The sequence below is a fragment of the Hippopotamus amphibius genome, chromosome X (assembly GCF_030028045.1).
Source record: "Hippopotamus amphibius kiboko isolate mHipAmp2 chromosome X, mHipAmp2.hap2, whole genome shotgun sequence".
NCBI classification, from domain to species: domain Eukaryota; kingdom Metazoa; phylum Chordata; class Mammalia; order Artiodactyla; family Hippopotamidae; genus Hippopotamus; species Hippopotamus amphibius.
In genome coordinates, this window is record NC_080203.1 from 137,189,271 (window position 1) to 137,201,453 (window position 12,183).

A 12,183-nucleotide genomic window follows, 5' to 3' on the forward strand; every position below is an offset into this window, starting at 1 on the left:
GACCCATGCACCGTGGGGAGGGGAATAAAATAAAAGGAGGAAAGAAAAGCTAGAACTGGCCACCTTTAGAAAACATTATCTGAAAACTCACTGCCTGGAGGAGGTGTCCCAGGCTCTTCCTTTCCCCGAAAAAGCTCAGCGCTGCACCGCCACCCCTGCCCCCACAGCCTGGCACCCCTCCCCCCGCATCCCGCTCCGTCCCAAGCCACACACCTCACTTCCATGAAGCCGAAGCACTCTCCACCCCGGTCATTTTGGCACTGGGCGCACAGCATGCAGGGGGGAGGGAATGCCCTTCGAAGTCCGAAGCTGACGGGTCAAGAGTGCACGGCTAATTTTTTTTTTAAATCTATAATATTTACAATATTGCACTTTACTGCAGTTAATTGCATGTCACTAGCGTGGATGCTATATCACTATTATACCTTCGAACCACGTGCCCCTGTGTCCCCGACGCAAGTCCTTTGCATCTGAATTCTGGAAAACAGCCAAAAATGTCAACTCGGGAATCAAAGACGGGAAAAGTCACAGAAGTTGCCTATTCTAGGGCAGGAGGAATCCTGCCTCTGGTGCACTGGGGCCGCACGTCGGCCTGAAGACGGTGAGTGAGGCCCCCAGGAAGGTCACACGGGGAGACGCCGAGGTTCCCCACGGCCACCACCACCACATGCGTTTCGTTATTGCTACCTTTTAGGCCGGGCGGACAAGCAGACAGCGCACGGGGGCCCCCTGTGTCGGATGCAGAAGTCCGTGTTGAAATCCACACGCCGGTCCCCGCAGCTCCTCGGATGACATGCAGCTCGCCGCAGGGAAGAAGACTGTTGGCATCCAAACACTGGCATCTCCGGCGGAGACCGGCCCCAGATCCTTTCGGGTGACAGACTCTGAGGCCTCGGAGAGGCGCGGAGGAGGCCGCATGCACAGGGTGGGAACAGCCGGCGGCGAGAGGGGGCAGCGCCGCGGGGCTCCCCGTGGCCCCCCGGGCCCCAGCACGCACAGGCCGAGTCGGATGGCCTGACGCACGGTCACCGCCTCGCTCTCCCGCACCGCCTCCGTGCGGCTCCGGCGGGGTCTGGGGTCCAGGGATGCCGAGGCCTGCCGGGGGGCCCCCCCAGGCCGGGGAGACCGCCGCGCCCTGGCTCCGGGGCGTCCGTGCGGCCGTCGGGGGCGCGGAGCGGTGGAGCGCGGGGCCGGCGCGGGCGCGGGGCCGCGCGGCGGGTCAGAGCCCCAGGGCCTCCGCGTGCTTGCGCGCCTTCAGCCGCAGGTCGGCGATGCTGGAGTTCTTGCTGTTGCTCTTGGCGGCGGCGGCCACGACGGCGGCGGCCGAGGCCGACTCGGCCAGGGACGCGATGGGCAGCCCGAAGGGCGGCGGCGGGAACATCAGGTAGGGCGCGTGCGCCGCCAGGTGCGGGTGCAGGTGCGGGTGGGCGTGCGCCACGCCTTCCAGCTGCAGCTGCGCCTGGACCTGCGGCGGCAGAACCCCCCCCCCCCCCCAGGGTTAGGACGAGGTTTCCTGGGGGTGGCTTTCCCAACCCGAGGACCCCCGAGGGCATCTCCTCTCCCGCGAACTCATCGCCCCATCCCCCTCCCCGCCCCCGCCCCACACCCACCGTCCCCTGGACACCCACCGTCCCCTGGACACCCACTGTCCCCTGGACACCCCGTGTCTGGACGGCGGTCACTGGACGCTTTGGACAGGAGTCCTCACAGACAGACAGATCCTCGCTCCCACGTCCTCGGGAGCACCCGGCTGTCTACAGCTGGTACCCCCTCCTCACCAGACCCCCGGCCGAGTCTGCCACACATCCCTTTGGCTCAGGCCTCCCTTGCAGCACCCCCTTCCCAGGGACCCGGAGTCCCCGACTCTTTCCGGAGCACCGTCACATCCGCGCGCTCGGATGGCTTCATTTCAGCGGGGCCTCATGGCTGACCCCAGCTCGGGGCAGCTGTTCCCGTGATGCTGAAGGACCACCCTTCGCTCGGGGAGGGGTGCCGAGGGGTGGACCGTGGGTCCAGCCGCGGAGAGGGGGGTCCAAGCGAACAGGGTGCGGACCCCTCCCCATGCGCACGGCGGCCCTGGACGCCCTCCCTGCTTTGGGTGCCGTGAGTCTGAGAGCTCGTGGCGCGACACTCCACCACCGCCCCATCTCCATGGTGTCACATGTAGCTGACCCTCCAGGCGGGCCAGGCCCACAGGACCTCGTGCCGGCCAGGTCAGCACACAATGGTTCAAATGCAAACCCGGGCCTGCCCGTAGGAGCCAAGGTGCTGCGTGAGGAGGCCAGGCCTTCGCTCTGCCCGGGGCCCCCCGGACCCACCAGCGCGTGCACTCCCACCCCCTACGCTGGGGCCCCCGGACAGTCCTGCAGGCCCCGCGGGCCGTGCGCTCTAGCCCGGCAGGCCCGGCCCCTCCTGCCCCGCGGCTCCCTGCATCCACCCCACGCTGGTCCAGAGCCAGGGTGAGGCCCTTAGGACACCTGGTCTCCGAGACCATCTTCTGACCCCCTGGCCACCCCCACCTCCGCGCAAGATACCCTGCGAGCCGGACTGTCCCTACTCTGCCCGGGGCTGGGGGCGTGTCCCCCCCACTCTGAGGCACGGAGGGAGCGAGGCCCAGGAGGGAGCGAGGCCCAGGTCCCGGGCACCGACATCCCCAAGCGAGACCTTGGGCAAGCTGGGGGGTGGAGGGGGGGTGGGTATAGACACAGGGTCCTCGGGCCCAAAGGGCAGCAAACCCCTCCCTCCCTCCAGGCGGCCAGCGAGTGGGTGGTTCCCGGGCGGGTGGGATTTGTCTCCCTCCGACTTTTGTGAAAATCATGTTTGGGTTTACGTCCCAGGCGCTCCCAAGGGTGACTCTTGGAGGTTTACAGCCACACGTTGACACGTGCCAACGGGTTTATAGACGCTCCCCTTGTACAAGCGGCCTCCTGCCTTCGGCTGGGGTGGGGGTGGGGGGGTTGGGAGGAACCGGGGAGGTAGGACGACCTACGCCAGCCCTGCGGAAGGAAGAAGGGAAAAACGAGCTACCTGTTGGAAAGGCATCCTCAGGGCCCCCATGTTCACGTAGGGCGCTACCCTGCAGGCGTCCAGGTGGCTGGCGGTGCCCAGGATCACGCCTGCGAGGAGACACGGGACCCGTGAACCCCGCGCGCTGCGGCCGCCGCCCGGCGCCCTTCCCCTCCCCCACCCACCCCGCACCGACCCCCTCCCCGCACCCACCTTTATGCATCTGGTTCTCCTGCTTGCGGCATTTGGCTCTCCGGTTCTGGAACCAAACCTGGGAACGAGCGGACACACGTGCACCCGCGTGAGCCGGCCTGGCCTCGGCGAGGCCTCCTCTCCCAACCTCAGACGGCAGGTGTGCAAGGCGCTTGCGGTCCCGCACCCCCCAAAAAGCTGCCTGCCGCCCCCTCCCAGCCCAGCCCAGCCCCGCGCCAGTAACTGGCTACCTGGAGCTGGGAACTGTCCTCCCCTCAGTGAGACCAGAACCTCAGCATCCAAACGTTGACAGTGAGGAAGTGGGTCTCCGGATGGCGCGGAGGGCTTTCCATCTTTCTGTGTGCGCATCGGCCCCTCCACCCTGCCCAACCTGCTGCACCCTGGTCCAACCTGACCTTCCACCCTGACCCTCCCCCTTCGCCGCCCTCCCCAGGAATGGGGGAGGGGCACACAAGTAGACACACGTCTCCCAATCCGGCCCCCTCCCCAGTCCCGCTCCAGACGCCCTGAGTCCTGAAGTGCCCGTGTGCTCCATGCCCTCCATGGAAGCCCACAGGGTCCCAGTTAATATTACAGATTCATGAACCTCCTAGATCCCTAAAGACCCAGCGCACCCCAAAAGGGCAGTCTGTGACGCGGGCACGCGGCTTCCTTAGGACATCTAATTCTTGGGGTGCCCCATCAAGAGACTGGGCAGGGAATGGCACTGGGACCCTACCCAGCCCAGCTCACTCCACAGGCCTGATGTCAAGATTCGGGTGCAAAGCTCCCCCCCCCCCGCCCCCAACCTCCCAAATGCCCCCTCCAGTGCCCACCCCACCCCCAGCCTCCCCCCTCCTCCAAACAGCCCTGGAGCGGACCATCCAGGCCGTTGGGCTGTCGCCCGGGGAATCTGGGGTCCCCTCGCTCTGTGTTCTTAAGCACTGCATGTTTCCTACCCGGCTTTCTCTGAAACTCTCCCTCCACCCTCACCTACCCTGTTGCCAGGATCACTGACCATGCACGGTAATTAGCACAAAGAAGGCCACTCCCCACTCCGCCTGGATAGCTCGGGGACCCTGCATCCCTCCAAGCACAGGGCCTGGGGCCCCTCCGTCCTCCTGCCCTGCGTGGGGAGACCTCAGCTGCCGGGACGGCTGCAAGCACCTGGGAGCCTAGGAGAAGCTGCAACTTTTCCATCCCAGGCTCTTAAGGGGCAGTTTTCTATTCAAGGCTGAGCCACGGGCCCGCCTGTCCGAATTGGCTTTCCAGAGGGTTCGAAAGTTCACCCCGCCAAGGAGACAGGGAGCCTGGCAAACTTTGATGCTGTTCCCTTGAAAAGTCTTTCCAAAAAAACGTGCCCCCGTGCACGGTGAGGTTCACAAATCTTTGCACCATGTCCAAAGCCTGCACGCCTAGTCCCCCTCCGCCTGCGTCCCCCCCCCCGGACTCCCAGCCCACCCTTGCCGACCCTTCCTGGGCACCTCTCCCTCCTTGGGGTCCCGCACCGTCCTCTGGGAGAGCGGAACCAGACGTGCAAATTCTGCCCTCCCTGGAAGGGCATTTTTCAGACACAGAATCCCATTTAAATCGAGAAAGCAAGCTCACGTTCCCTTCAGCGGGGGGGAAAGGGAAAAAAAATAAGATGATGGAGAATAAAAGTGATGAATTAGCCGCTGCGCCCTGTGATAATAAATCAGTCTTGGGGTGATTCACGATCAATTCCAATTAGTCGTGAATATGCTAAGTGAAGCGCAGGACAGTGGTTTAGACAGTTATTTCTTCATTAAGGACCAGTCACTGATTTCGCTCACAAATGCCGTAATCTGATTTCCTTTTGATTTCCATTACAGACAGTGAATAATGACATTTAATTTAGCTGTGCGCCATAAACCCAAAGATATTTGTTGTAATTACATTACCGCCCGCTCCTCACCGTGGTCTCATAACTTTCGATTATAACCCTGACAGCTGGTGATATGAGCTTCTAGTACAACACTAAAAATAAAAGGTTAATAAGGGACCAGCTTCCAAAGGCTCCTCAATTTATTTACAGCAAATTTCCACTCTAAATTGAAACTCTACCCTCTAACAACAGAGGACAGGCTGTACCGAAAAGGATTACCAAACAGTTCCGCAGACAGGATGAAAAGACAGGACGTTTTCGCCTCTCTCTTTTGCGGGTCTCCCTCCAGCCCCCCCTCTATCCCTGACGTCCGCACGGCGGGCTTCCTGTTTTAACGAACTGGCTTTTACGAGCCCTTTCTGCTTTCTGTTTATTATACGATGCTCTTCCCCGTGGCCAACAGGAAATGATTCCTCTTCTTCCATGTATATTTTTATTATTATTTAGAACCGTTACATTTTAAGTCACTTCTGGATCGATAGGTGTGTGCTTTCGACCACGGCCCTCCTCCCTTCCCTCTTTTATGTTAGGGCTTTTCTCAAGATCTGTAGCCACCCAAGAACCAATTTTCTGCCAACGCGGTCTCTCCTGCTAAGGTGCTATTCAGTAATAGACTACTGAAAGAAATAGTGTGGAATTAAATTACAAGTAATTTATTTTTATAGAAACAGTACATCAAGGCCTGGGAGATATTACAGATCCCAGGCAGGAAGGCTGTGAAATGACATAAAAGTTGATGTCCCCTTCAGCAAAAGTTTAATCTTTTCATTAATTTATACAGGGCAGCCCATCCATCTTTCCAGAGAAAGGTGGCCAGTCTCCCCCCCATCCCACCCCCCCACCGCCACCACCTCGCCGCGGCCACAGATGCCCGGACAGATTCGCCTGGGGAGAGGGTCCCCAGAGCGACCCCGCCCCGGGGTCCCAGTGGTGCAGAATGGTTCCGGGAACCCCTGCGGCCGCAGGGAATCCTGGACAAGCTCGGGGACGGTGGCCTTTCCTCCGAGGTAACCCTTCGGACCAGCACCGACGGACGGAAGGCGTGAGGGTGCAGACGCCCGTTTTTTTCCCTCCAAATTAAAGATTTCTGTAAAACACTCTCTATAAACGCTTTCTGTGTTTTCGTTCCATCAGTCCAATCCGGGTGAAGTTGTGTTTAAGCCTGCTGGCTCCATAGCAATAAGAAAGCCGCTCTTCCAAAGCCCTGGCTTTACATGGCCTCCCCCCCCCCACCCCCCCGCAGTATTAATTCCATTTCTTTAAATAACCCGTCCCCGGAGCCCGGGGGACCCTGACCCCTGTTCCTTCTCTCCTCGGCTCTGCGGTCCTGCCCAGAACCGTCCACACCGAGGGAAAGCCTAGCAGCGCAGCCAGGCCTGACCTCCCCGGGAGGGAGCGGGGGCCGGTACCAGCTCTGCAGTGCCTGGAGGAGGCGACGTGGAAACGAATCTTTGCTCCCCTCCCCCATAAGTAAACTCCTACGTTTAACTTAAACGTTTACGATGCCCGACAAAAGCTAACCGCGTCTCCCCTCACCCACCCCTCCGCGCGCGCGCGCGCGTGCGGCGCACACCCAGGACCCCCCAGCAGAGGATGGGTCGCCAGATGCGGCGTCGGGCATTCACGCGCCTCGTCCCCGCGCCCCTGCGCTGCCCCCTGGCGAATCCGGCCCCGCGCGGGCGGCAGCCGCGAGCGCGAGACGCCCCCCAGCCACCTCGGCCCTGGCCTCCCCTTCCCACCTCTCTGCTTCCAGGAGTGGAGGCAGGGGGCTGCAGAGGAGGGGAGAAGACGTCGGCGGGGACGAGGGGAGGAGACGCGAACCATCGGGAAGGCGAGCCCAACATTCCCGAGGAGCTGGAGGTGCACGGCTGGCCCGCCAGGCAGGGCGCAGCAGACCCGAGCCGCGAGGCCCCGGGGCGCCGGCTCCGGCCCCTTCCCCAGGGTCCCCCCCGGCGTCCGGGCCGGGCCGGCGCGCTCACCTGCACGCGCGCCTCGGAGAGCCCCAGGCGCTGGCTGAGCTCCTCGCGCATGAAGGCGTCGGGGTAGTGCGTCTCGTCGAAGAGCCGCTCCAGCTCGTTGAGCTGCTCCAGCGTGAAGTTGGTGCGGCTGCGCCGCTGCTTCAGCTTGGTCTGCCCGTCCTCGTCCTCCGACTTCACGTCCTCGCGCTTCTCCTTGCAGTCGTAGAGACCTGCGGGCGGGCCGAGGGCGCAGCGCTGAGGGCCCCCGCCTCCCCGGCCCGGCGCGCGCGGGGAAGAGGGCTCGGGCGCCACGCGGGGACAGGCCGGGTGTGCGGGCGGTGCAGGCGCCTGGTGGCCACCGCGCCCTGACGCACAGCTGCCTCACGTCCATAAAGGAAACTCGAGGGCCAGACGCGCTCTTTTGTAGCAACTCGGGCACCGGCGCCGCGGTGTTTCTTGGCCTAATCTCCGAATAGTTTCCCCAATTATCCACTTCGCCTCTGTTGACATATTGACATAGCCTAACCTTCCCTCTCCCTCTCCCTCCCTCCCTCTCTGCCCCTCTGAAGGGTTACGAAGTCAAAGAAGCTTAGGCAGAATCGCCCACGGGTGGGGTCCCTGGCGGGGCGCCCGCGAGCTGCGCAGGGAGAGCCCAGGCCAGGCTGGGGTCCAGGCCCCGGAGCGCGCCGCTCAGGACAGGGGCCGCGCCGGCCGAGCCGGAGCCTCCCTCCGCACGCCGTGGAGCGGGGCGCACAGCCCAGCTCGTCCCTTTCTGACCAGGAGAGCACAGCCGTCTCTTACGGCGGCAAACCGGGCTGCGCCCGAGAGCACAGTCCTTTGGCTTCCTGTTTTGTCTGTCTCTTGGACACACGTCCTCACGCCCCACCAGGACGCCAAGAGCGCCGCTTTCTTAGGTCCGAAAATTATGAGAGAGGCTGTATGTGCTGGGGGAGGGGTCAGGGCATCGGGCAGTAAGGTCAGGATGTAGGAGATTCTAACCCGGACACCTCCAGGAAACGCAGCCCCTCTCCAAGCTCAGGGATTTGACATAAAAGTTGGCCCCCGGTCTCACAGTTGGCGGAAGTTGCATTTCAGCTCCCCTTCTGTTTTACTGTGCTGCTTCTCCCATCATAGGGCCTGCTGGGTGCAGGCAAAGGGGACCCCATGCCCTCATTAGGTGTCCCCTCTGTGTCAAGGAGAAGAGGGTGCGCTCTATCCAAGAAGACTGGGGTGCCATCAGTTCTGAAAGAGCCTGAAAGCCCTGCAGAAGCCCCTTAGCAGTATGCCCGGAAACTTGCGAAGGGAGGAGACCCACATCCTCTGTGGGGCCCCGGGAAAAATCCGGGCACCCAGTCCCCCCCGCCCCGCCACACACACACATACCCACCGGGGTCCCTGAGCTCGACACCAGAAGCCACGTCCTGAGTCTGCCAGAAAGTCTCTCCTCAAGGCTTCTGAGCACGGGACACTCAGCCCCAACTCGGATCTTAAATCCCCTCTCACCTCCAGAAAGGAATGTATTTCCAGGAACACCCTATTTCTCCCCAACGGGAAATCCTTTCCCAGAGCCTGCTTCCTCCTTCAGGTGTCTTAAGTCCGAACCCCAGGGACTGACCCCAGATGAGAAGCTGGCCTGCAACGTCCTCCAGAACCCACGGCAGGCTTTGCAGGGTCCACAGGCTCCCAGGCCTGGCTCAGCAGGGTACGCCGCCCGGGTGCCCAAGACCCCCGCGTTTCTTTGGAACCCAAGCGCCCTCCACCTCTCCGTTTGGCTCCCGTCTGCAAATGTGGCCTGGGGCTCAGCCCTCGCAGGGGTCTTGCACACGCGGGCAAGGGAGCCGATGCAGCCGGGGTTTCCCTGCCGCGTCCTGCTGCCTGTACTGCTCACCCTGTCTTATTTTCCTCTCTCCTTCGAAAAAGGCCGCAGCCGTACCCTGCTCTCCTTTCAAGGGCCGTTTTCTAGGGTACCGCTGCCTCGGCTGTCCAGGGTGAGAGGCGCCAGGCAGAAGAGGGGACTCAGCCTCTACGGAGGATGGGGGAAGCCACCAGGAGCCCCGTGCCGTAAATTAAACGGAGGCCCTGATCGGTTCACAGCCCACAGACAGCCCTGTCTCCATCACGGCCAACTCTCTTTGTAGGAATTACAGAGCCAGGTGCGTGAGGCCTCGCCAAGGGGTGAGCCCCTGGGGAATGGCAGGCCGGGCCCAGGCTGCCTTGGGCTCTCAGCGGTCAGGGGCTTATTCTTAAGCGTCTGCCAGCCTTCTGCCTTCCACAAGGTCAAAGCCTCCGAAAGATATCTGGGTCATCCGCTGAGGCTTCGAGGCCAGCGCGCCTGGACTCTGCTCGCAAAGTGCGAGGGTCGCAAGGCATGGGCTCCCAGCTCTCCGATCTGGCCTCTCTCCACACGGACAGAGAACGAAACAGGCCCCGGGAGTCAAATGGGAAGCTTCTGTATTTCCTCTCTGTGTAAAGAGGAAAAGATCTTCATACCCTTTTCAAACGCTGCCCCCTGAGAAATCGAGCCCATTGTAGTCCTCTGATTTATAGCTGCTGGCTGCCCTGTTTGCAGAGACTCCCCCCGGGGTTGGGACCACCTCTGTCCAGCTGGGAGAATCCTTGTACACATGCCTTTCCCCCCCCCCCCCACCCGCATTCAACAACAGCGCAGAACGCCGCGGAGGTTTCGTGAAAAGCAGCAGGAAGGAGGCCCAGGACGCTGTCGGCCTGCAGCAGGGGCCAGCTGCGCCCTGACCGCCTGGAGCAGGGCGGGCCGCGTGCGCGGGGCCATGGGCCTCCCCGGGCCCTTCTGCCCCGCGCAGACCCTGACCACCTGCGGGCACGGGGCTGGTTTTAATTTACAGGCCCGTGTCGGCCAAGATCAAGTCTCAAAGGTTCAAGGGGAAAGTTTTCCCTAAGAGGAAACCGAGCGGAGAGGCGCAGGAGGGGGAAGAGGCGGCGGGGCGCGTTGCCTCCACGACCGCCGGCCAGCTCGGTCCTCAACGCGGCCCATTTCCAGCTCGGGAAGCCGGCAGGCGGTGGGCGCTTGGAGAGAGGTGTGTGGATGTGTCTGCGTGCGTGCAAGCGGATGGAAGGCAGACCGGCAGGCCAGACAGGCGCGCACGCACGCACGCAGGCAGGAGCCCACCTGGGAGGACAAGCGCACACACCCGGGCGGCCTCCCCGAAACCCGGGAAAGTTCCCGCTGCGGCGCTCGGTGCCAACGCCCGGCGAGAAGCGATCCGCGGGGCAGCGCGCGGCCCCAGGCGCTGCCCATCCTTCCCCGCTTCCTCGCTCCTCCAGCCGAATCCTCCCCGCCCCCGTTTGGCTCCTTTCTTACGAAAAGACGGGCGATGGCTTGCCGGGGCCTTTGCGTCCGAGCCGTGGCTGTACAGTCAGCGTTTGGGGGGTCGAGCGGAGAGCGAGCCGCGGCGCCCGGGGCCTCCGCGCGCGCGGAGCGAGGGGTGGGCGGCCGGGCCCGGTGACGAGGAGGCGCCCGTCCCCGGGAGGGGCCCGGAGCCGGCGTCCGGCGAGCTTACCTTCCGCGGCCCTCCCCGAACCGAACTCTTTCAGTTTGTCTTTCTCGTTGTCCACGTGGTCCTTAAAGAGATGCACCGGACAGTGGCCGCCGCCCTCCGCGGTTATGTCCTGCAGGCTGGATTCCGAGACCCCCAGCTCCCGGGAGCGCGCCAGTCCGCTCTCCAAAACTTCCCTGTACGTGATCGAATCCTTCTTGCCGCCGCCACCGCCGCCGCCGCCGCCGCTGCTCTCTTTGCTTTTCTGGTCGAAAGATTTGGATACAAACGCCGTGAGCTCTTCCATGGTCGCCCGGGGGGCTGCGGGGGTCCGCGGGGGCTCGGCGGGGCTGGCTGGGAGCCGCACTGGGGTCCGCACGCCTCCCGCGCGCGGAGAGGACTGTCCTTGCGAGGGGAGATCTCTCCTGCTGTTATTTAAGCCTTTCAATTTCAGATCTCACTATTTATACACCGCTACCTCCGCCCAACCCCCAACGCTCCCTGTCTGCAGCAATTACAGCTCCCGGCTCGGCGGCGGCGGGCGCACGCAGAGACGCGATCTCTCCCCCACCTCCAGTCCGGCAATTGGCTTTCTTTTCATTTCATCACTGGTTGGCGTCCGCGCACCTTGGTGTGGAGAGGTGAAGATCAAGTTTTTGAAGGGAGAGAGAGGAGAGGGAGAGCGCGCGCACGCTCGGGCGAGCGCGGGCGCCAGCGCCGCGAGCAGGTACCCGCGTTCTCTCAATGGCTGGCGGAGGCGAACCTCGAGGAGGAGTTTCGGGCTGGGGAGCCGTCCTCGCCGGCCGGCCGGCCTCCCCCCCGCCCCCACCCGCACCCCCACCCCCGGAGGAGCGCCGCCTCGGGCCTCGAATGGTATCCTCGCAGGATGCGTCCGGGCGTGGTCGCGCGGAGACTCCACCGAGGGGACCCGGGCGGCGGGGACGCGCCATCGCAGACGGCGAGTGGACTCCCAAGTTGGGGATGCGGTGGGACTGCGCGCTGGGCCCCGCCGGCGCGGCGCTGCGCGCGGCCTGCTTGGGGGGAAACAGCTCCAGGACCCCGACAGCGAGAGCAGGGGTCCAGCTCTAGCCCCACGCGCGCGCCCCGAGCCTTGGCGGCGGCCGCGGGGCAAAGCGGCTCGCGGACCTCGGAGGGGCCGGGGACACGGAGGGCCGCGAGCGCCCGGAGCGCGCCGGTCCAGACCCGGAGCAGCCGGCGGCTCTCTGGCAGAACTGGTTGGTACTCGGCGGTCCGTGCGGCGCGCGTCCGATCCCGCCCGGCCCGGCAGACGCAGCCTCCCTCGTCTGGGAGATTTATTGGGGGAGGGGGCGGGGGAGGGAATCTATGTATTTTTGGTTGTGCTGTGGGACTCGCGACCCAACCCTGCTTCTCTCGGAACTTTATAAGGTGCTTAAAAGGAGCTACCTTTTCTCAACGGCAATGTGAAATTCACTTGGCAGTCCCGGCGAACCAAGCCATCCTCTCCGCAAATGTCCCTCTGCAAATAAAATGACTTTTCCGTTCTCCCCTCTTTTTTGCCCTGTAATCTCCCCCTCGTCTCCGCTTCCACCTGCCGCCTGCCGCCCCCCGCCCCCGCCTCCCCGCGGCT

At 63.4% G+C, this 12,183-nt stretch overlaps 1 protein-coding gene across 2 annotated transcripts; it reads right to left on the bottom strand.

Annotated features, from left to right (window-relative positions):
• Positions 1–1,219: 1,219 nt before the first annotated feature.
• On the bottom strand, positions 1,220–10,881 carry SHOX (SHOX homeobox). Of its 2 annotated transcripts, XM_057718977.1 has the most exons (6): positions 10,599–10,881; positions 7,084–7,292; positions 3,220–3,277; positions 3,021–3,116; positions 2,064–2,076; positions 1,220–1,481 (listed from the first exon to the last, which is right to left on the bottom strand). In XM_057718977.1, the coding sequence occupies exons 1-6, from the start codon at positions 10,879–10,881 to the stop codon at positions 1,220–1,222; spliced, it is 921 nt and encodes a 306-aa protein (XP_057574960.1). The 2 variants fall into 2 exon arrangements, with proteins under 2 accessions (XP_057574960.1, XP_057574961.1); XM_057718978.1 differs by lacking the exon at positions 2,064–2,076 and having other exon boundaries at positions 1,220–1,465; positions 3,028–3,116.
• Positions 10,882–12,183: the final 1,302 nt, after the last annotated feature.

Bases quoted from the DNA above. Each gene is read 5' to 3' on its own strand.
- SHOX (XM_057718977.1), bottom strand. From the start codon at position 10,881: ATGGAAGAGCTCACGGCGTTTGTATCCAAATCTTTCGACCAGAAAAGC. The intron at 7,293-10,598 runs GTAAGCTCGCCG...GCCCGCCCGCAG, and splicing joins TTCGGGGAGGGCCGCGGAAG to GTCTCTACGACTGCAAGGAG. The intron at 3,117-3,219 runs GTGGGTGCGGGG...GTCTCCTCGCAG, and splicing joins GGAGAACCAGATGCATAAAG to GCGTGATCCTGGGCACCGCC.